The 21,451-nt window shown below is 39.4% G+C and overlaps 1 protein-coding gene and 1 pseudogene across 1 annotated transcript in view; both read left to right on the top strand.

Annotated features, from left to right (window-relative positions):
• Positions 1-21,451, top strand: part of si:dkey-27h10.2 (mucin-2) — a 34,780-nt gene that overhangs the window by 1,913 nt on the left and 11,416 nt on the right. The window contains exons 2-9 of the mRNA XM_020920436.2: positions 690-884; positions 3,420-3,638; positions 5,190-5,225; positions 5,295-5,374; positions 5,819-5,915; positions 6,451-6,534; positions 13,274-13,591; positions 14,693-14,748. Of these exons, the coding sequence (XP_020776095.2) occupies positions 690-884; positions 3,420-3,638; positions 5,190-5,225; positions 5,295-5,374; positions 5,819-5,915; positions 6,451-6,534; positions 13,274-13,591; positions 14,693-14,736 (1,073 nt within the window). The 3' untranslated portion in view covers positions 14,737-14,748. The remainder of the gene's footprint in view (positions 1-689; positions 885-3,419; positions 3,639-5,189; positions 5,226-5,294; positions 5,375-5,818; positions 5,916-6,450; positions 6,535-13,273; positions 13,592-14,692; positions 14,749-21,451) is intronic.
• LOC129410482 (5S ribosomal RNA) lies at positions 11,564-11,680 on the top strand (annotated as a pseudogene).

The following is a 21,451-nucleotide window of genomic DNA, read 5'->3' as shown; positions in this document are numbered from 1 at the left end:
TTCAAAATAAAACCAAAAATAAGAAAACAAAAAAACAAAAATTTTCTTCATTATTTGTCTCCAAAACCAAAATGAAAAAACGGATAACAATTTGTTTCAGTTTTCGATTTTGTGTTTAAATGAAGCATGGAAAAAACGGACAACGACCATTTCCCGATTTTTGTGACTGAAACTGCGATGCCGAACTGAACCTGGACTGAACCAGGACTAAACCATGTCCGACCAGGCCGAGCCTGAGGCCGAGCCTGAGGCCGAGCCTGAGGCCGAGCCTGAGGCGGGACTGAGGCCGGGACTGAGGCCGGGACTGAGGCCGGGACTGAGGCCGGGACTGAGGCCGGGACCAGATCAGGACTGAGACTGGGACCAGACCAGGACTGAAAATGGTTCAGTCCTGTTTTAGTCCTGGTTCAGTCCATATGCTGCACAAAAGCTCGGCATCGCAGTTTAAGTCACGGAAACGGGAAACGGACGTTATCCGTTTTTTTCATCATTCATTTAAACACAAAATCAAAAACTGAAAAAAACTAATCGTTATTTGTTTTTTTCATTTTGGTTTTGGAGACAAATAATGAAGAAAATAGTATTTTTTTCATTTTCTTATTTTTGGTTTTATTTTGAAAAACGAATGAATGAATGATACACAGATTTCTCATAACCAAGATTTAACTCTTTTCTTTTGTACATCGCAGTTGTTTTTCTCGTGGCATCTGTCTTTGCCAACGAAGAGCTTGTTACCGACGACGGCTACGAAATCTCCCCCAGCACCAATGCACCCTCCGATATCGGAAACCTTGAAAGCATCTCTGGCAGTACAATGAACCCGATGACCAACTCCACTGAAAATCAAACTGATGTCACCCAAACTTACTTCGCAACACCCCAAGGTACGGCCTAGTGCAGCGTTTCACGACCTTGGAATGATTTCCGATTTAAAAGAAATGTGGAATTGAATGGTATTTGAATTTGATTAATACTTTCTAGATGTATGTGTATTTGCAGAATGTTCACTGGTTAACATGGAGACGCAATGCACACGCCAAAAAAGTTTTAAGATAGTCTGAAAATAAATAGTTTGAAGGTACAGAAAAAATACAAAATGGATTTAAACAGCACATTTCAAGAGCCTGGGCTTTATACGAACATTTATAATTCTGTTTAGGAGTTTGTATTTCAGCCTTAGACTGTATAAAATGCCGTATTTTCAGGGCTATTAGGCGCTCTGGATTATAAGGCGCACTGTCATTAAATGGTCTATTTTCAAACTTTTTTCACAAATAAACTGCACTGGACTTTAAAGGAAACACAACAGTTGGATGGGTCAGTGGGATTTTGTTTGGCGCGTTCACGGTGACTCTGGGCTTTGTTCAGTTGTGGTGTGCAGGGAGGGTGCTGTCTGGGACCGCTGGATTGTCGGCGTGTTCGCAGTGACTCAGTTGTTCAGTTGTGTCCAGAAGTGGCACATTGCACTCGCTTTTTCGGTTCGTTCCTCCGTTCCGTTCCTCATCTGCATGGAATGATGAGTGTGTCTGTGGGTGTTTTTTGTTGTGCTGTCGCTGTCTGCTCTGTGTGTGTTTGCGTGCGCTGCGGGTGGTGCGACTTTGTAGTTTACGGACGTCGTGCTGGGACACCCGAGTGGATTCGTGTATGGGGTGCTCTGGATTGCGAGGTGCGCAGTCGTTTTTTGATGGGTTTGGAGGCTTAAGAGCGCGTCTAATAACCTGGAAAATACGGTAACTAATTAACTGAACACAAATCAGATCACATGTTGTAGTTCCAACTAAAACAGCTCTTTCTGTTCAGATTGTTGTAAGACAAAGCTCAGATTAAAGCAGGCCCGTCAACAGAAATATGGGGGCCTGGGGCAAGAAGACTCACATGGTCCCCCCCCTTTGATATTAATAGGTTCCAGTTCTGGGCCCCCTAAAACCCTGGGGCAGACAACAGACGCCTTTGTTTCTCCATTGACACAAAAGTCCAACAAGCCTCAGATAAAGCAACACCCACAGTTTAGGGTGATCAGACGTCCCTGTTTACCCGGGACAGTCCCAATTTTGAGCCTTGTGTCCCCTGTCCCAGCAGATTTATCCGAAACCATTGATTTGTCCATTGATTTTATACAAAAAATCCCCCAGGTGTCCATATTTTTAACCAATTTGATCCCTACTAACATAAATTGTGACTTGTTTAGGTCAAATACACAAAAGCATGCTTAAAATTACTAAAGAAAATGTGACTATACTGACTCACCTTAGTCATGAATGGGCTGAGTGCATTTCCTTAATTATGCCCTCATTTCACAATTTTATTTGAAAATCTAGTCACCCTACAACAGTTGATGCAAAGTATCAGTAAGATCTTCTTTGTAGAATGATGTTTGTGTTGGATATTTTTTATATAAATTCTGCTAAAACAAGAAAATATAGTACTGTATTTTCTGCACTATAGGGCACACTTTAAACCCTTTAATTTCATCAAAGAACGACCTTATAATCCAGAGCGCCTTATATATGAATTTATTGGGGTGTCTTAGTACGACTTTAATAAACTACAAAGCCGCACCGCTTGCAGCATTACGGCTCCCGTAGTCAGGAGCATCGAGGAGTAATACATACTGTGATTCCTTTTCATATCAAAATGCACCTGTCAAGAGACACGCTCACAACGCCCACTTTAAACTCAAGGTTATTATAAAGTGAAAGTGCGAGCTGCGTGGGAGCAGTGGATGAGAGAAGGAGAACACACATTCACCAAGACAGGGAGACAGCGCCGAGCGACTTACGCCACGATCTGCCAATGGATCGTAGACGCCCGGGCTAAGGATCAGTATCAACTGTGGTCCGAGCTTTCAGCAAGACCGGAATCATCACTGAACTGCCAGGGAACAGTAACCACACTGACTCGGATAATGACGAGAGGGATGCGGGCGTGCTGGACACCGTAATCGCCCAACTGTTTGAACAATTATGAGTTATTGTGAATACACTAACAATTTAGCGTCTCAGATAGTATTTTTCTTACGCGTTTCAATTGAACAAAGTTGAGAGTTATTGTGAACGCGTTAAATAAAGTTTGACTGACTTATCTGTTGTGTTTCGTTTAATGCACCTTATAGTGTGGTGCGGTTTATATGTGAAAAAAATTTGAAACTAAACCATTCAATGACAGTGTGCTTTATAATCCAGAGCGCCCCTATAGTGTGGAAAATATGATAGTTATAATAGGCAATGTACTGGCAAACGGATTTATGATTACCACAGAAACACTGGTACCATTGAAAGGGGAAACTCAGAGGGAGAGATGACACTTAAATGGTCCAAAAAAAAAGGAACAACTGGTCTTGTGTGTATGTTTTATGTTTGTGGAAAAAAAAAAAAAAAAAAAAACATGAAATATTTAAACAGACCTGGTGTTTTTCATAGAACCTGTAACGCCAAAGGACGGAGTCATTGTACGACGGTCTTCTGAGGCAACCCCCGCAGCCAGCAAACCCACATCCGCCAAAAACCAAACCAGCGAACCTGCAACCCCAAAACCCATCACACCCAAACCCATAACCCCCAAACCCGTAACCCCCAAACTCGTAACCCCCAAACCCATAACCAAGGGAGATGATTTACTGGAGTTAATACCAGTATGGAGTAAGTAATGACAATTTTTACACTTTTTCTTCATTTTATTAAATTTTTTCCATGCCAACAAGGAAGGTCTAGGCAAGGCAAGTTTGATCTGTATAGCACAATTCGCACACAAAGTAATTCAAAGTGATTTACACACATAAGAAAAACATTAAAATCACAATACAAACAGATCAAAACATAAATAACCATCACAGACTTCAAAGAAAGAGAGAAGAGTACGAATAAAAACACATCTACAGCTAAGCAGAACTGTTTTGAGCCTGGATTTAAGGTTCTTTATTACACAAAACTGATTCTTATCAGGTTTAAACCATGTTATAATGCTGTTACCTCCTGAAAAAACACATCTGGAGTTAGTTGTGTTTTGTTTCATTCATACTTGTTTGGGTAAATCTGGTTTATTTGTGTGTAAAATCCCTCAGTCCGTCCAGGTGGAATCCATGGCAAAAGGAGAAATTCAATTTGCCAACTGGACAAATGTTTATTTTGGTCGAAAAAAATTTCGGAGCTCATCCAAGCTGCTTCTTCAGTTTTGGTCAGACGCTGGTGGACACTTCCTTATATCTGTCTGAAGGGAGGTTGCAGTTTTGAGAAGTGGGTGGAGGGGAGAGCGTACAGGAGGCTGTTGCAGTAGTCGAGTCTGGAGGAGATAAAGGCATGAATGAGGATTTCTACGGTGGGCTGAGAGAGGGAGGAGCGGAGACGGGTGATGTTGCAGAGGTGGAAAAAAGATGTTTTGGTGATGTGGCTGATGTGGGTTCTGAATGACAGGGTAGGGTCCATGATGATGCCAAGAGGGAGGGGGGCTAACAGTGTGGCCATCGATGAAGAGGGAGATGTTCTGAGCAGTGGGGAGGAGAGCTTTGGGTCCGGTGATGAGCAGATCTGTTTTATTGCTGCTAAGTTTGAGGAAGTTGTGGTCCATCCAGGTTGTGGTCCATCCAGGACTGGGGAGATGGATTTGGTGGAGATGTAGACCTGAGTGTCATCGGCATAGTGGAAATTTTGTCCATGGTGGCGAATGATGTGGCCGAGGGGAAGCAGGTAGATGATGAAGAGGAGCGGGCCGAGCACCGAACCTTGGGGAACACCAGCCACCAACATATTAGCACAACCATTCAGGGCCATAATGGATGCTTTCACACCTCTGTGCCTGACCTGGATAACTGTTGTCTTTAAATACTCTGTTCCTCCTTGTGATGTCATGTGGAAGTGCTCCTCTGTGTTTTTAAACTCCATACACTTTCAGTAGAATCATTTGGACAACTTTCCAATCTCTACTGAACTAAAGGTAAAATTTTGCTGTTAACTTATACTACCACTTCATGACATCACAAGGTGGAAGAGAGCATTTTGAGTTTTGAAGATGTAGAGAACCTAATAATCCCGGATCACCCAAACAAGTGCGAATGAAACAAAACGCAACTAAAAAACAAAACAAAACAGCAAAATAGCATGACTTAAAGCTCACAAGAGTCAATTTTGTGTAATATAGGACCTTTACTTGCATTTATTTTTAATTCTTTGACAATCTTTTTTTTTTTTCTACAGCGACCCCTTCACCAAGTCAAGGAAGTAACAGTGTCGGTGAGTGTCAAAAAAGCTATAAAAGCAAATTATTTTTAATTGTCTAACTCCCACTGTTTGATTGTCCAGGCATTATAATCTTGATAGTCATCGTCGTCATTTTGCTCCTGGCTATACTGGTCTGCTACGTGGCTCGAAGCAGATCAAGAGTAAGTGTAGCTTGTAATAATTCTTTTATTTGGAGTGCTGGGGATTTTCAACATGCTTCTGTATCGGCGTAATGTTCAGCAGTTACCATGAAGTTGTAGTTTTAAGATCGAAAATGGTTTTAAACGGCGCATTTTCAGGAGCCTGTGATCGATACGAGCGTTCATGGTCCTGTTTAGGTGTTTGATTTTTGACAAAAAGGTGAGAGTGACTGAAAAACTGCTGCACATCATCTCTCCTGCTTTAGCGCCAAACGAGTTCGCTCTTTCTGGTCAGATTGTGTCAAACAAAGCTCTGATTCAAGTCTAATAGAGCTTCAGACGGAATAGTGCTTTCAGTTAGCTTCACAACCCCAGGGAACGTCGATGGCATCAGCTGCAAACTATCAATATCAGGCCTGTTTTACAGCGCACTGCGTGTGAGTTGACGTTGTATTCTTTATGCAGCGTTACTCGATGGACTTGACTTCTAGACCTGATGAAGCCCAGATCCCTCTGAGCACCGTGGAGGCGGAGGCAGTGGTCGAAACTGTCACTTCTAACGGTAACTTAAAGGGCTCATATTACGCTGTTTTTTGGTCTATGTTATAATGTTGTTTCCTCATCAAAAACAGACCTGGAGTTGTGTTTTGTTTCATTCACACACGTTAAACACACAAATCCTGCATATTTAGGCTGAGTCTCTCAAAACAAAAGCACTCTGTTCCCCCTGTGATGTTCTGTGGTAATACAGGAAGTGCTCCACTTTCGTTTTTAAACTCCATATCCCTTTACAGTTCAGTAATCAGTTGGATTATCAGTCCTGGAATTTCTCATCTCCACTAAACAAACGTAAAAGGTATAGTAGCTGTTAACTTGAAAACTATCGCTTCATGACATCACAAATTGGAACAGAGCATTTTGACCTTTGTTTTACTCAAACGTGTGTGAATCAGACAAAACACAGCTCCAGGTTTGTTTCTGATGAGGTGACATTCAAACATTCAAACATGCCTTTAAAGCTCCCAAGAGTTAATTTTGCGTATTATAGGGCCTTTAAAAGTCAAATTTTTTATGTGTACACTATATTGTCATTGTAGGGCTGGAGTTTGAGGGCACAGAAAACGGTACACAAGAAGCCCAAGAGCCAGAAGTGAAGACTGAAGAACAAGTGGAACAGAAAGGTAGGAATTATTATTATTATTATTATTAAGGGTGTGTTCACAGAGCTGGGAATCACAGGGTCCCTCATGATTCAATTCGATACACCAGGGGTCCAAACTGTAGCTCGGGAATTACCAGCAGCTCTCCACTCCACTTTCAAGCAGCTTAACAAGGGGTTTCTGAATTCTATGTATTGTGGATAAGTAAAATTTATTTAATTACCATTGTAAATGTATCATTTTGATGCCTAAATTGGTGCACCGACAAATGGATAAATGGTTTGTTTTATCAGCATATAACTGTTTCCATCTAATGTTTACTCAGTTTCTTTGCGACTGCTGAAATTGGTAGCTCTCTGACATTTTTGTTTTGTAAAGGAGCTCACTGGAAAAAAAAAAAAGGTTGGAGACGCCTGCGATACACAATACATGGCTCTTGATAAGATATGGCGAAACATGAGATAATCGATATGTTTGTACATAAAGCATAATTATATAATATAATAACATGAACCGGTCAAAAGTTTTAGAACACCCTAATTTTTCCAGATATTTATTGCAATTCAAGTCGTGTAAGTCCAGTGAAGAGCTTGAAATGATTCAAAGGTAAGAACTGAACAGACAGAGGTTAAAAAATAAAATAAAAGATACAAAACACAAGTCCAAGCTCTGCCAAAACTACCTCAGGAAAAAAGAACAAGATGGTAAAGCTTGAAAACATGGAGTGTCCAGCACAGTCTCCAGACTTAAACCCCATCGAGCTGGTTTGGGATGAACTGGACAGAAGAGTAAAAGCCAAACAACCTACAAGTGCCACACATTTATAGGAATTTCTGCAACAGACTTGGGAAGAACTTTATGAACAATATTTGATTTCTGTTGTAAAAAGAATGAGCCATTTGAGAAGTCTGGAATATGTTTTGGTCAACAGTAAACAGTAAAAAAGAGAAAAAAGTGTGATGTTCTAAAACGTTTGACCGGTAGTGTATACTAGATGTACAAGTAAAAATAAAATACAGATAAGCAACAAAATTGTAGTGCAGTCAACAAAAAAAATTGCTAAAAGATAAAAATAATAAATTAATACAGCAGCCCGTGATAACAATACTGAATCACCAAATTTTGTATCACAGTATCACCAGTATTTCAGTATTTTTTCACACTCCTGTCATTTACACATTTATCTGTTGGTCTGTTTTCACACCATTTTAGTTTTGAAGTTCACTTTGGTTTGGCCTTATCCTAGTTCTGGTCTAGTCCAGGTTTTGTGTGAGCTTTAGTCCCACGTTAGTTCTAATTTTGCTGTTGTATAAGTCTAAGTGTGAACGCACCGTGAGTTGTGTGTTCTAGGCGGGGTGTGCTTTTTAAATTTGTGAAGGAGCTATGGCCTAATTGCACGTCTTCCTCTTTTGTAAGATCAGTTAAACGAATATAAAGGAAGCACAGTTTGTACCGTATTGCTTCATTCTGATATGTGAGAAAGAGATAGAGGTGTTAACATTTCTCAAAAATATCAACAAACAGATACTAATCGATACTGAAACTAGTATCGAAACTAAATTCTCATTTGAGCAGGTAAGGATACTAAAAAAGTCACATTTGCAGGACAGAAATGAACCTTTCCTGAACCAGAACAAGTATAAACAGCTCACAGACTTGACATAGACATTACTCTGCCTGGAAATGTTCCACAGTATGACCCTCTGCCAGAAAAGTTACACAATGCACCTATAAGTCCACTCCCTCTCTCAAATAACTTTATAAGTGTTGACAGGAAATACTAAAATATATACGAGGGGCATGTTTTGTTTTTTGTTTTCTTAATCAGACATCAGTTGTGGTTAAACTTATAGCCCAATGTGTAAAATGCAGTACTTTAGTTGACCACCAGATGGAGACAGAAGCCAAGTTAATGACACATTGGGTGACTAGGGCATCATGGGACCTAAATCTCAACATCAACATTATTTTAAAGTCTTAATTATTGTAATACTTGGTTTATACAAGTTTAAAAATAGACTAAAATATACATTGAAATATTGTTTGCTTTTCTTACTTGGATTACAAAGGCACAGACAGAGTTACAGTCTTGTTCATAGCCTACATGACGCTTTGTCTTTGGGCCATGTGGTAAAAGTCAGTTTGTTTTATGCATGAGTTACAAGTGAAAAGCTTTTATCTTGCACAGTGGAAGTTCCAATTTCTGTGTCGTCATTCATGAGTCACACAACTGAAGAAATCACTCATTTGCACGCATTTGTTCGTGTGAAGTTTATAGAGAAGCTTCTAAAAGAGGAAGATCGCCTAAAAGGGAGGTGTCGGTGACTAAAATAAAAAATAAAATTCCTCTATTTTGTGACTATTTACCCAGGACAGCCCCAGTTTTGAGCTCTTGAGTCTCTCCTGTCCTAGCAGATTTATCCAAAAGCAGTGATTTGACCCAGTTTTATACAAAAAATGTCCCAAGTGTCCCTATTTTTGACCAATTTCACACCTGCCAAAAGTAAAGAGAGTCATAAACAGTCATTTGTTTGGGTAAAATTCAGAGAAGGTGCTTAAAAATTACCAAAACATAAAGAAAATGTGATGATACAGTTATATAAATATCTATTTTTCTTTAATAAAGATACATTTTATAGAGCTAAACTATTCCCTGATTGTGGTAGATGGACTGGCATGGGTAGTGTTTTTGTTTTTACTGCAGAAAAGAGGAAGCCACTGTTTGAGTAACTGTTCATGTATGTTAGTTTGACTCATGTTAGTCATGAATAGGCCAAAAGCGTAACAATTTTCCTTAATTACGCACTCGTTTCACAAGTTTATTATTACCAATGACCCCAAACCAAAGTGTCCTAGTTTTTTATTTTGAATTTCTGGTCACCCTACTTTTATTATTAGTATGTCTACATTTCCAAACCTCAAAATGCATAATACAAAAGTACTAAATGGATTTAAACAAAAGATTTGCAGGAGCCTGTGATCAGTACACGTGTTTATGATCCTGCTTAGGTGTTTGATTTTCAACAGAAGGTGAACGTGATTGTTGGCTAATGCTTACGAGGTTTTTTTTAACAGGGACTTGTTTAACAGCACACATCAACTCATCTGTTGTAGTTCCAACCAAGTCAGTTTTTTCTGAGCTTCAGACAGGTTAGTGCTTCATTTAGCTTCACACCACCCAGGGAATTCTAACGACTTCAGCTGAAAAGTATCAATAGATTACATGAAATATCTCAATAACAGTCAACATCATAACCGTCTGTCAAGGATTGTTCTGAAGGCTTGTTACTATTACACTATTTTCTGTTATAATGTTGTTTCCTCATTACAAACAGACCTGGAATTGAGTTTTGTTTGATTATTCAATATACAAATCCTGCACATTTAGACCGTGTTCCTTTGAAAACGCTTTGTTCCACCTGGTGATCATGAGTCATGTTATAATACAAGTGCTTATACAACTTTACTAGGATCATTTAGACTTAGACTTACACTTAAACAAACTTATAATATAATATCAAAGAGAAAACGAATATAATAAAAATTGCAATAATAAAAAATTGTAAATAAATAGTAAAAATAGCAAGAGAATCGTGTCAAATAAGGCATGATTATACAAATGTAGAATCATTTCGATAATTTCAGCCCTTGAATTACCAATGTTTTCTGAACAAAAGGTAAAAGGTCGTAACTTGATAACTACAGCTTTCTGACATCACAAGGTGGAACAGAGCATTTTGAGCATCAGAGATATAGACTAATAAACCAGGACATGAATGAAATACAACACAACGCCAGGTATGTTTTTGATAACAACATTCAACAACATAGTTTAAAGCTCATAAGAGTCAATTTTGCGTAAGATAGGACCTCAAATAAACTAAATATGAAAAATATATATAACAGACTGGAAGATAAGAGTGGTAGGTCCAGTGCTCAGAAATATACGCAGCAAAAACTAAAATCTAGCCAAGTTAAGAAAGTTTTATCATGATTTGAGTAAATTTCACTTCACAAGTAAAATGATCTGCCAGTGGAACAAGACTTTTTGTAGTTAAAATATAAAAATACTTTTAGCTACACTTAAAATAAGAAAAACAACAACACTTTGCACTTAAAATAAGAAACAAAATCAAATGTTGCTTGAATTAAGAAAAACACACTTATTTCAATGGTAGCTCATTTTACTTGTCAAGTTGAATCTACTCAAATAAAGTAACATTTTAACTTACTTAGACATTGTTTTTGGAAATCTTGGCTAATATGCGAGATCTACACAAGCTGTGAAGATTAAACGTCCAATTTCCAGAAGTTATCGTTAACACATCTGTCGTCCTGTGACAAAAAGCCCGTCCATCCCCGTAAACCAAACACCGCCGCGGATTCTGAAGGCTGGAATGAAGCCCGAGGACGTATCTTGGCAGAATTATGCTCTGAACAGGGCTTTCTCTCACTTCTAACCCCGGGTCAGATAATGACGGGGCTGCCCTGCTTTCCCACACAATCCAACAGCTGCCTGGCTTTGGCTCATTGAGACTCCTTTTAGTAATCAGACGCTTCATTACCAACTTAAGATCCCTCTGGGCAGCCCTAAACCCACTGTCACAAAGCTCAAAACCACTCCGGGCTATGGCTCTGTTAAAGCACTGTTATTATGTGGTACAAAATGACCAATGCTACAAACGTGCGCAGCTATAAAACCAAACCGAAGCCCAGTCTAAAGTCACCACCTGGGTCTGACTAAGCCAACAGCTAATAAGTAAGAGCCTACAATTACATCATTACAGCAAATAATATTCAGATGCTCAAAGTTGTTAAATAGTGACGGTTGTGTTAGTCATGTGAAGATTTTCCTCCATGCAAAACTGACTCTTGTGAGGTTTTAATGCTGTTACCACATCAAAAACCTACCCGGAGTTGTGTTTTGTTTCATTCACACATGTTTGAGCAATTCTCTATTATTAGTTAGTCTACATTTCCACAGTTTAAAATGCTCTGTTCTACCTTGGGATGTCATGAAGCGCTAGTTTTTAAGTTCATAGCGACATTTTTTTGTGGCCATACCGGCTTGTAAAAGCCTGATCTAGTCAGATCTCAGAAGCTAAGCAAGGCCAGGCCTGGTTAGTACTTGGATGGGAGACACTGGGAAAATCAGGTGCCACAGTGGGGCGCCAGTGGCAATAACTGTCGTTGTGTCCTTAGGCAAGACACTTCACCCACATTGCCTAGTACAAAAGAGGTGTGTGTGTGTGTGAGTGATGGTGGTGGTCAGAGGGACCGATGGCACCAATTGGCATGGCAGCCGTGCTTCTGTCAGTCTGCCCCAGGGCAGCTGTGGCTACAATAGTGGCTTACCATCACCAGCTATAGAGTGAATGAATAATGTTGAATAATGATCTGTAAAGCATCTTTGTGACATATGTCTATGAAAAGTGCTATATAAATACATACTTAACTTACTTTTAGATTTTCTTCAGTAGAGATTGGGCAGAAATTATCCAAATGATTATACTAAGGGTGTAACGATATTCAAGTCTCATGATACAATATCATCACGGTATGAACCTCACGGTACGATATTTATTGCGATATCGTTTGAAAGCTCACGATATGGTGGAGAGGCTCACCATTAGGGATGTAACAATATCCAAATCTCTCTGTACGATATTTTCACGATGTACATCTCACTGGACGATATTTATTGCAATATTCTGTGGAACTAAAAACACTATGAATATGCTACTTTTTCCTCTTAAATTACCACATGACATCACAAGGTGGAACAAGGTGGAGTGGAACAGCCTAAATCTGCAGGGTTTGTGTGTTAAACATGTGTAAATGAAGAAATGTGAAAAATCCCTCTGTCTTCCATTTAGAATCCATAGCAAAGGAGAAAAATCAGTTTGTCAGCTGGACAAAAGTTCGTTTGGTGAAAACAAACAAACTTTTGTCCAGTCGACAAACTGATTTTTCTCCTTTGCCATGTGTGAAACAAAACAAAACCCCAGATATGTTTGTGATGAGGAAACAACATCATGATATAGATCAGAAAATAGCCTAATATTTTAATAGGTTTTAAACTGTATTTTGCTATAATAATAGTTTTATTATAATAGATAAATAGATATATATTATAATAGAGCCAAAACTGAACTAAAACACACTCTTTAGAAGTAAAATGTCAATTAAACATATATAAATACACTAGAAAATGCCATCTATGCATCTATATCAGGGATCTCCAACCTTTTGCATCCAGTGAGCTACCCTTTAGAAAACAAAAATATTGGAGAACAACTCATTTTTAGCGTTGCAAGAAATAGAATCGATATAAGAGGGCAAGACTTAGATGTTGAGCAGTTAGATGTCTTTAAAACATAAAACCATTATCCATTTATTAGTGCACAAAGTTCAAAACAACACATTTACAATGGTAATTAATCAAATTTGAGTTATTCAGTATGACACGTAATTCAGAAATCCTTTGGCAAGCTACTTATACTGGGATGGAAAGCTGCTGGTACCTCCCGAGCTACAGATTGGAGACCCCTGATCTGTATGATACAAGAAAGGAACTTGGCATTTAAAACTTATCAAAGGTGTTACTAGTTCACAAAAATAAATATAAGTCTTCAATGAACTCTTTTGCAATGCTTGTGTGTACATTGGTCCAATATCTGTACATTGGATTTGTATTTGTCTTATTCTTGTCTTTTTCTGTCTTTAATCATAACTGGTAAACTCTCTCTCTTTGTTACAGCTGAGTCTGAGAAAGTGACCGTTGAAGTTATCACCGAATGTGCAGCTCCAAAAGACGAGAGCCCTGAAGAGCCTAAACAGGAGGTCCCCGATCAGGTCCCGGATCAGGTCCCGGATCAGGTCCCGGATCAGGTCCCGGATCAGGTCCCGGATCAGACCCCCGCTGCCCCCCTGGAGCCCAGCGCTGATGAGAAAACTGATGATGAAGGAGGAGAAGGAGTCGCCTCCAATAAGACCTCTGTGGAGTCACTGAAGGACAGCACCGAAGCCAACGAGAACAACAGCAACAACCGCCTCCTGCCTCAGAGCCGCGCCACAGGTCACAGTGGATAACTTTATTTTTTAAACATAAATTTAGACTTAAAGAACTTTATTGATCCACAAGTGAAATTATTTGGACACAGTAGCTCAAACATCACAATATAATATAATGACAAAGAGCAAAAATACAAATGGTAATAATAATTCAGACTAAGTAGCAAAAATAACAGCTTTATTTTTTATTTTTGACAAACTATATCATATTTTACATTACACGCTACCAGTCAAAAGTGTATGTATGCGTTTTTCATCTTTATTTTCCTGATTATTTTCATTGTAGATTCTCACTGAAGGCATCAAAACTCTAAATGAACACATACGGAATGTAGTAAACAACGAAAAAACTCAAAATAATTCAAAACCTGTTGTAGATTAAAAATATCCACCCTTTTCTTTGATCTCTGGTTTGCACTGTTGGCATTTCTTGAGCCTGACATGGCACAGCTGAAGTGAAAACCATTTCAGGAGACTTCATCAAGAAGAGAAGACAAATGGTTTACAGCAGGGGTCTCCAACCTGCAGCTCTCCACCTCTCTCCAAGTAGCTCAGCAAAGGATTTCGGAATTATACCACTGGGCTGAATAAGAAAAAATGGTTAATTACATGCCTATTACCATTGTACATGTATAATTTTGAAGCTAAAACTTCAGCTAATTTAAGAGTAGTTTTGCTTGTCAGAGTCCAACTAGTAATGCAACAATTTAGGTGCAACAAAATCATTGAATTTAAATACATAAAACATACTCATACAGCATTAGTATTAAAATGTACGGGTCAGTTGTCACCAAAGCAAAGGGTGGATTGGAGAATTTGAATATAAACTACTAAAAACATATATTTAATTGAGTTATTTGAGTTTTTTCTTTACCACATAATCCCATTTATCTTGTTTCATGTATTTGATGTCTTCCATTTGTGTCTAAAATGTAGAAAGCAGTAAACACAAAGGAAAAATCAAATAAAAGCTGTGTCCAAACTTTTCACTTTACATGTATATTATGATGATTACAGCCTGAAATAAATTTTTTAAAATGCTGTAAAACCTTCCTTTCTACTTTGAATTAAGCAAAAGTAACACTGATGTTTTCTCATTGAACAGAAGTTGGAGCTTTTTATGACGTGCCCCTCGGCGATATGGTGTGAAATCCTGAAATGGTAAGAACAACACACTTTTTACACCAGTTTATATTGGATCACAATAGAGAGTGCTTCACGTAATTAGGGCAAAGTTCACTATTTTTATCTGTTTTATTATGTTAGGTACACTTACATAAGAAGAAATCATTAATGAGAAGGAAAAAAAAATGTTATGAGGGTCAGTTTGTCAGAGAATTGTGATTTTATATGGCCCGATTTATCAGCCAGTTTCACTTCGTGGAAAATGTCTGACCTCGCAGCATTAGGATTCGTTTGCTCAACAGTAGGCAGGTACTTTTTTTTTTAATTTAACCAATCGCTGCTATTTGGTCGTGACATATGTAATGCGCCACTAACGGGTCTAACTGGTATATTAAGCCTTTCCCAAATCCCGTAGGAGGAAGGACAACAATGTCTTTCCCCTTGATAAAATTCACCAAACATTCTCTTTGTTTCTGCTTTAAATCTTCGATCTCGTCAATCGTTGCCAACACAGAATGTATGGCTTCGTATACATTGGGGTGTCCAAACTTTTTTCATCTAGGGCCACATCTCGAAACACAGATGAAGCAGAGGGCCAGTCGACATCCATAGACTGGTGATCATTACAGTAAATAATTGAAATATCTACATGTTTAACACATTACAATGAGCCATCAATCCTTTATTCATGCTAAGATTCTCAAAAACAAACACGAAATATTAAATGTTGGCTTTATCAAGGTAGATTTTCAAAAAAACTTGCAGTAAAAAGTAAATTTTTCATTGAAGCAATGTAATTTGGGCCAATTCTCCTGGAAGCCTGAGGGCCAAGTAAAATTTGTCAGAGGGCTGCATTTGGGTCATGGGCCATAGTTTGGACATGCCTGGTCTACATCCATTGTGTTGTTCCACAAAAGGGATCCAGACAGGCGCTTGAGTTTGACGTCATGGCTTCACAGCTCTTCACTGCTTGGCCGGTGCGCGGTCTACAACTTCTGGGGTTTTTGCGAACCGTCTAGTGTACAGTTTTCTGATTCCTGATCTAGTCGCTGGAGAGAAATGAAATTGAGCGGAGGCACTAGGTGACTCCATACTGGCTAGTGATTTTAGTCAAATGACAGAAGAATTAATACAAATATAAATGTTTAACAATAAGAAAAAATTTAGAAAAATGAGAAAATTGTGAATGTTTTGGCGTATCTCCCACCCCTACCATAGCTGCTCTTATAGTCTTCAAAAAACGGCTTGTGTAGATGAACCTTATCTTATATCTTTGTCCCTCACATGCCCTCGGTGTAATCACCATGTGCGGGAGGATGTGCTTCCCAGAGTGCACCTGTGCTCTTTGTCTGTCCGCTCTTTTTCTCACTGCACTGTCCTGACTGGACCCGGGGCCACAGGAATCCACACAGCTCTTAACAGCTGATGATAGGCTCTTATCTGAGGAGCTCACCGCTGCCCCCCGGTGTCACGCATCGTCTCATCTGCCGTGTCAATACTGCGTTTCAATTTTAAAATTCTAACCAAGTACTGCAGAAGTTGAGTAAAACTTGTTCAAGTTATCAGTTTAAGAGACTCAAGCAAATGATAGTGTAACGTCTGTAAGCTCCGTACTAGAAAACTACTTTATGCATTTAATCTTTTCTTCAGTGATGCTGGTGCCTGGGCGCATTTCTCAAATCTTGATTTCATTTCACGGTTAGGAACTGCTCAAGGATTACCCCCAATAACTTAACAATACCCCCTATGATTCTGTAATAAGTTGCGATTCCAAAACAAACGCTGTAAGCTGGTGTTATTAGGGTTTTTTTTTAGATCAAGGATTTGTTTTCATACCTGACAGTTTCGACTGCTCACTAGCTCTCTTCCTCAGAGTGGTCATATGATGTTGCTGATTTATTTATTTTTTATTTTAGTTTAGTTTCTTTTTTTATTGGATCATTTGCAGCAAACAAAAATAAAACATAAACCACGACTACATGGGTCATGACAGGAAGAGTCCGAGCAAAAGCATGCACAAGTTTGCATTAACAACTCCACTCACTGTACATATAAGAGACAAAATACAAATTAAAACAAACTAAACTCAATGCACAATTCATGAACTCCAGAGCTCCATATTTTCCAAAATACGACACTCTATACTCTTTTTACAAGGTTTCTACAGTGTTGAGCTGTTTAAAGTCAAGAGATATTTTACAAACCAAAATCTCTACCAGAAACACAATCACTTTCTTCATCATTCTTATCTTCATTTTTATATTTTTATTTTTTCCTGTTTATGGTCGTACAATGTTAACAAAGGCACAAAGGTTTATTGTTTATGATCATGCAAAATAAAGCACAATGAGAATGAAATAATGTACGGATTTTTTGGTTTTTCGTTTATGGTCGTACAAACTAATAATAGTGTTAACGAAGGCAGAAAAGTTTATCGTTTATCAATGTACTCAGCTGATTTAAACAGGTTTTGGTGCTGTCTTCCTACCGGTGGAGGCAGGACGACAGCGCCATCTGCAGTCCAACTTCCTCAGGACAGTATCCCAGGTGTGTGAGAGTAAAAAAGCCCCCTCGTCCCGGTTTATAGTCCCGTGGGCACGTTTCTGTATTTCGATTGCCTCTTTAATCTAGCGACAATGTTTGTTGCCCTCTCCTTTTTTTTACTCTTACACACCTGGGATACTGTTCTTAGGAAGTCAGACTGCAGATGGCGCTGTCGTCCTGCCTCCACCGGTAGGAAGACAGCGCCAAACCTGTATAAATCATCTGACCGGACACGTGATCACTCTGAGGAAGGCTGCGAGTGAGCAGTCCAACCTGTCAGGTATGAAAACAAACTCTTGGTGTTAAAAATGAACCTAAAAACATAAATTATCAGAAGATCAAATAGAACCTCAATGAACTAACATAAGCTGGTGTCAATGGGTGCCTCATTTGTTGACAGCTCATTATTAAAGATGACATCCTCCAAAGTCAAAGGCCAAACTCTGTGAACCAACGTACACTCTCACAATGTCAGCTATGGTTGAAATGACCAATGAAACTCTTTATTTATAAGGATTATTTATAGGTTCCAGCATCCTCCAGCTTTCCATTTTGAGGACGGCTGACAATTAAAAAGATATAATTTGTTTTGCTTTTGTTAAAAGTTCTACATTACGCAAAATGGACTCTTGTGAGCTTTAAGCCATGAATATTATCTTTCTTCAAAAACATATCTGGAGTTTTGTTTTGTTTCATTCACACATGTTTGAGTAACACTTTATCATCAAGTTTTGTTTATTGAGGAAAAGTTTGCAGTCAAAAATAAACTCCCAACAAAATTAATCCATGTTTGGCCCGAGCTCCTCTTGCGTCTTTGAATCATACAGAAAATTGCAGCCATCAGACCAGAGGTTTGCCTGTTTCACATTTTACACTTGCTTTTCTGCATGGAGATGGACTTTTCTATCTTCCTGGAGACCAAACCAGACTGAGTTACAGATTAGATCTGTGGAGAGTCGACCCCGCTCACGGTCAGAATGCCTATTTTTCTAGGTGTTTTTGAGCTATAAAACCACTTTTAATTTAACAAAAGTGGCTTTTCCATAGAAACAAGCAGGTGATGGACCCCTAACCAAAAAGTTACATAATGCACCTTAACAAGCATCATATAGTGACACACTTGGCTCTTTTTTATGAGTTATATTGCAATAGATAAAATGTTTTATAATCAGACCAAGATGGCAAGTTCTGCTTTTACGTTACTGTATTTTCCGCATTATAGGGCGTTCTGGATTATAAGGCGCACTGTCTTTGAATGGTCTATTTTCAAACTTTTTTCACATATAAACCACACCAGTCTATAAGGCGCATTAAACGAAACACAACAGTTAGATAAGTCAGTCAAACTTTATTTAACGCGTTCACAATAACTCCCAACTTTGTTCAATTGTAACGCGTAAAAAAATACTGTCTGAGATGCTAAATTGTTAGTGTATTCACAATAACTCATAATTGGTCAAACAGTTGGGCGATTACGGCGTCCAGCACGTCCACATCCCTCTCGTCATTATCCGAGTCAGTGTGGTTACTGTTCCCTGGCAGTTCAGTGATGATTCTGGTCTTGGTGAAAGCTCGGACCACAGTTGATACTGATCTTCAGCCCAGGCGTCCATGATCCGTTGGCAGATTGTCGCTCGGCTCTTTCTCCCTGTCTTGGTGAATGTGTGTTCACCTTCTCTCATCCACTGCTCCCACGCAACTCACACTTTCACTTTATAACAGCCTTGAGTCTAAAGTGGGCGTTGTGAGCGTGTCTCTTGACAGGTGCATTTTGAGATTAAAAGGAATCACAGTATGTATTACTCCGCGATGCTCCTGACTACGGGAGCCATGATGCTGCAAGTGGAGTGGCTTTGTAGTTTACTAAAGTCGTATTAAGACACACGAATAAATTCATATATAAGGCGCTTTGGATTATAAGGCGGACAGTTGTTTTTTGATGAAATTAAAGGCTTTTAAGTGCGCCCTATAGTGCGGAAAATACGTTACACTATGTGGGTAAGTTGGGTATCTCAGCTTTAATTCACTGTATCGAGACTTCGATTTGGACAAACTTTACTGATTCACAAAGGAAATTATTTCGACACTCAGGACAATATTTTAAGAGGGAAAAGAAATGTGGCTGCTTTATTACAACCAGCTGCAAAATGAGCATCTTCTTTACATCTTTTTTAACAGCCAAACTAGTTTTTGACTTCGGCTCGACAAAAACAATGAACCCTCGTTGAGAAACTGTAAATCACAATTTTTAAAAGAAGAGAAAGAAGAAGTGACACCTGCTCTCGTCTCCACCTGGTTTGGCTGTGAGGAGTGAGCTGGAAGCTGAAATTGAAAGGCCCCGCTCAGTCCTGCTGTAAGGGATAATGGACACGAGGTGATAGGTCATAAAACAGAGTCTCGTAATTACACCTGTGCCTCCACCGTGTTATTATAGAGTTAAGACTTCAGCTTTCATGTTACGCGGCCGGCAAAGGAGGAAACAAGCTCTGAACCAACTGGAAGGATTTCACTGCGAGGGGGAAGAGGCTGACAGAAGAGACAGCAGTGGTGTTTAGCTTTGAAGCAGCTTGTTTTACTGGGAAAGGGGCAGTTCAGAGACAGGTCAGAAAGATGAGGAGGGAGTAACGCTGAGGATAATGGTTTTTTTCTCATAGGACGGAGAAGGCCGTTAAAGACATTGAAAGTATTCTGGTTTTATATCATTTATGAATAATTATCACGCTGTAGATCTGATTAATAATGAAATGTGCGGGTTTACCCTCCTGTATATTTTTGTATTTATTACCCATGGAAAGAATGTTTTTGCCTTGAATGGTTGAGCGGTCTCTTTTTAGCATCTTTAGTCGATTTGCTACTGGTACAGAAACTCTTAAAGGTGCACTGTGTAACTTTTCAGGTTGGGGTTCCAATTTGTCTGTCATTTTTTACAATATGGTATTAAAGTTATTGCTCAAAACTACCTTTTTAAACATGCATTCTTAAGCCCAATTTATGGTTGTGCATCAAATCATGAATCGAGAGTCTGCTTCGCCATGAACCCCCTACACAGAGTGTCTACACTGACAAGCGCTCGAAATGAGTTGCTTCCAGTGGTGGCTGGGCGCTCCCTTAGAGATAGGGTGAGGAGCTCAGTCACACGGGGGCAGCTCGGAGTAGAGCCGCTGCTCCTCCACGTCGCGAGGAGCCAGTTGAGGTGTTTCGGGCATCTGTTCCGCATGCCTCCTGGGCGCCTCCCTCGGGAGGTGTTCTGGGCATGTCCCACCGGGAGGAGGCCCCGGGGAAGACCCAGGACACGCTGGAGGGACTATGTCTCTCGGCTGGCCTGAGAACACCTTGGGGTCCCCCAGAGGAGCTGGAGGACGTGTCCGGATGGATGAATGGATGGTGTTAAACACCATTTAGTGCAGTAATACAGGAAGTCCTCCACTGTGTTTTTAAACTCCATACACCTTCACTGGTAAGTAAGTAAGGAAGTCTTTATTTATATAGCGCTTTTCACAGACATTTGTCACAAAGATGCTTTACAGAGTATTATTCAGCATTATTCACTGACTCCGTACCCGGTGATGGTAAACTACTATTGTAGCCACAGATGCCCTGGGGCACACTGACGGAAGTGCGGCTGCCATGCCAATCGGCGACATCGATCCCTCCAACCACCACCATCACTCACACACACACCACTTTCATACTAGGCAATGTTGGTGAAGTGTCTTGCCTAAGGACACAACATCTCCCATCCAAGTACTAACCAGGTCCAGCCTTAGACTGAACTTCTGAGATCTGATGGGATCAGACTTTGACAAGCTGGTATGGCCACATGGTATCATTTGAATCATTTCAGCTCTGGAATTGTCAATCTCTAAAACTAAAGGTAAAACTAAAGGTAAAAGGTAGCTGCTAACTAGAAAACTACAATTTCATGACATCACAAGGTGGAACAGAGCATTTTGAGCATTGGAGATGTAAACAGACTAATAATAAAAAAGGGATGCATTCGCCCAAACATGTGAATAAAACAAAACACAACTCCAGTTATAGCAAATGAAGAAACTCAATTTGTCAGTTGGACAAAAGTTTATTTTGGTTGAATACGTTTCACAGCTCAAAGAAGAAGCAGCTTGGATGAGCTGTGAAACGTATTCAACCAAAATAAACTTTTGTCCAGTTGACAAATTGAATTTCTTCTTTTGCC

Source organism: Boleophthalmus pectinirostris, unplaced genomic scaffold (assembly GCF_026225935.1).
Source record: "Boleophthalmus pectinirostris isolate CB_2022bp ecotype Guang Dong unplaced genomic scaffold, ASM2622593v1 HiC_scaffold_22, whole genome shotgun sequence".
In the NCBI taxonomy this organism is placed as follows: Eukaryota; Metazoa; Chordata; class Actinopteri; order Gobiiformes; family Gobiidae; genus Boleophthalmus; species Boleophthalmus pectinirostris.
The sequence above is the reverse complement of the archived record's forward strand: the minus strand, read 5'-3'. Positions and strand labels throughout refer to the sequence as shown.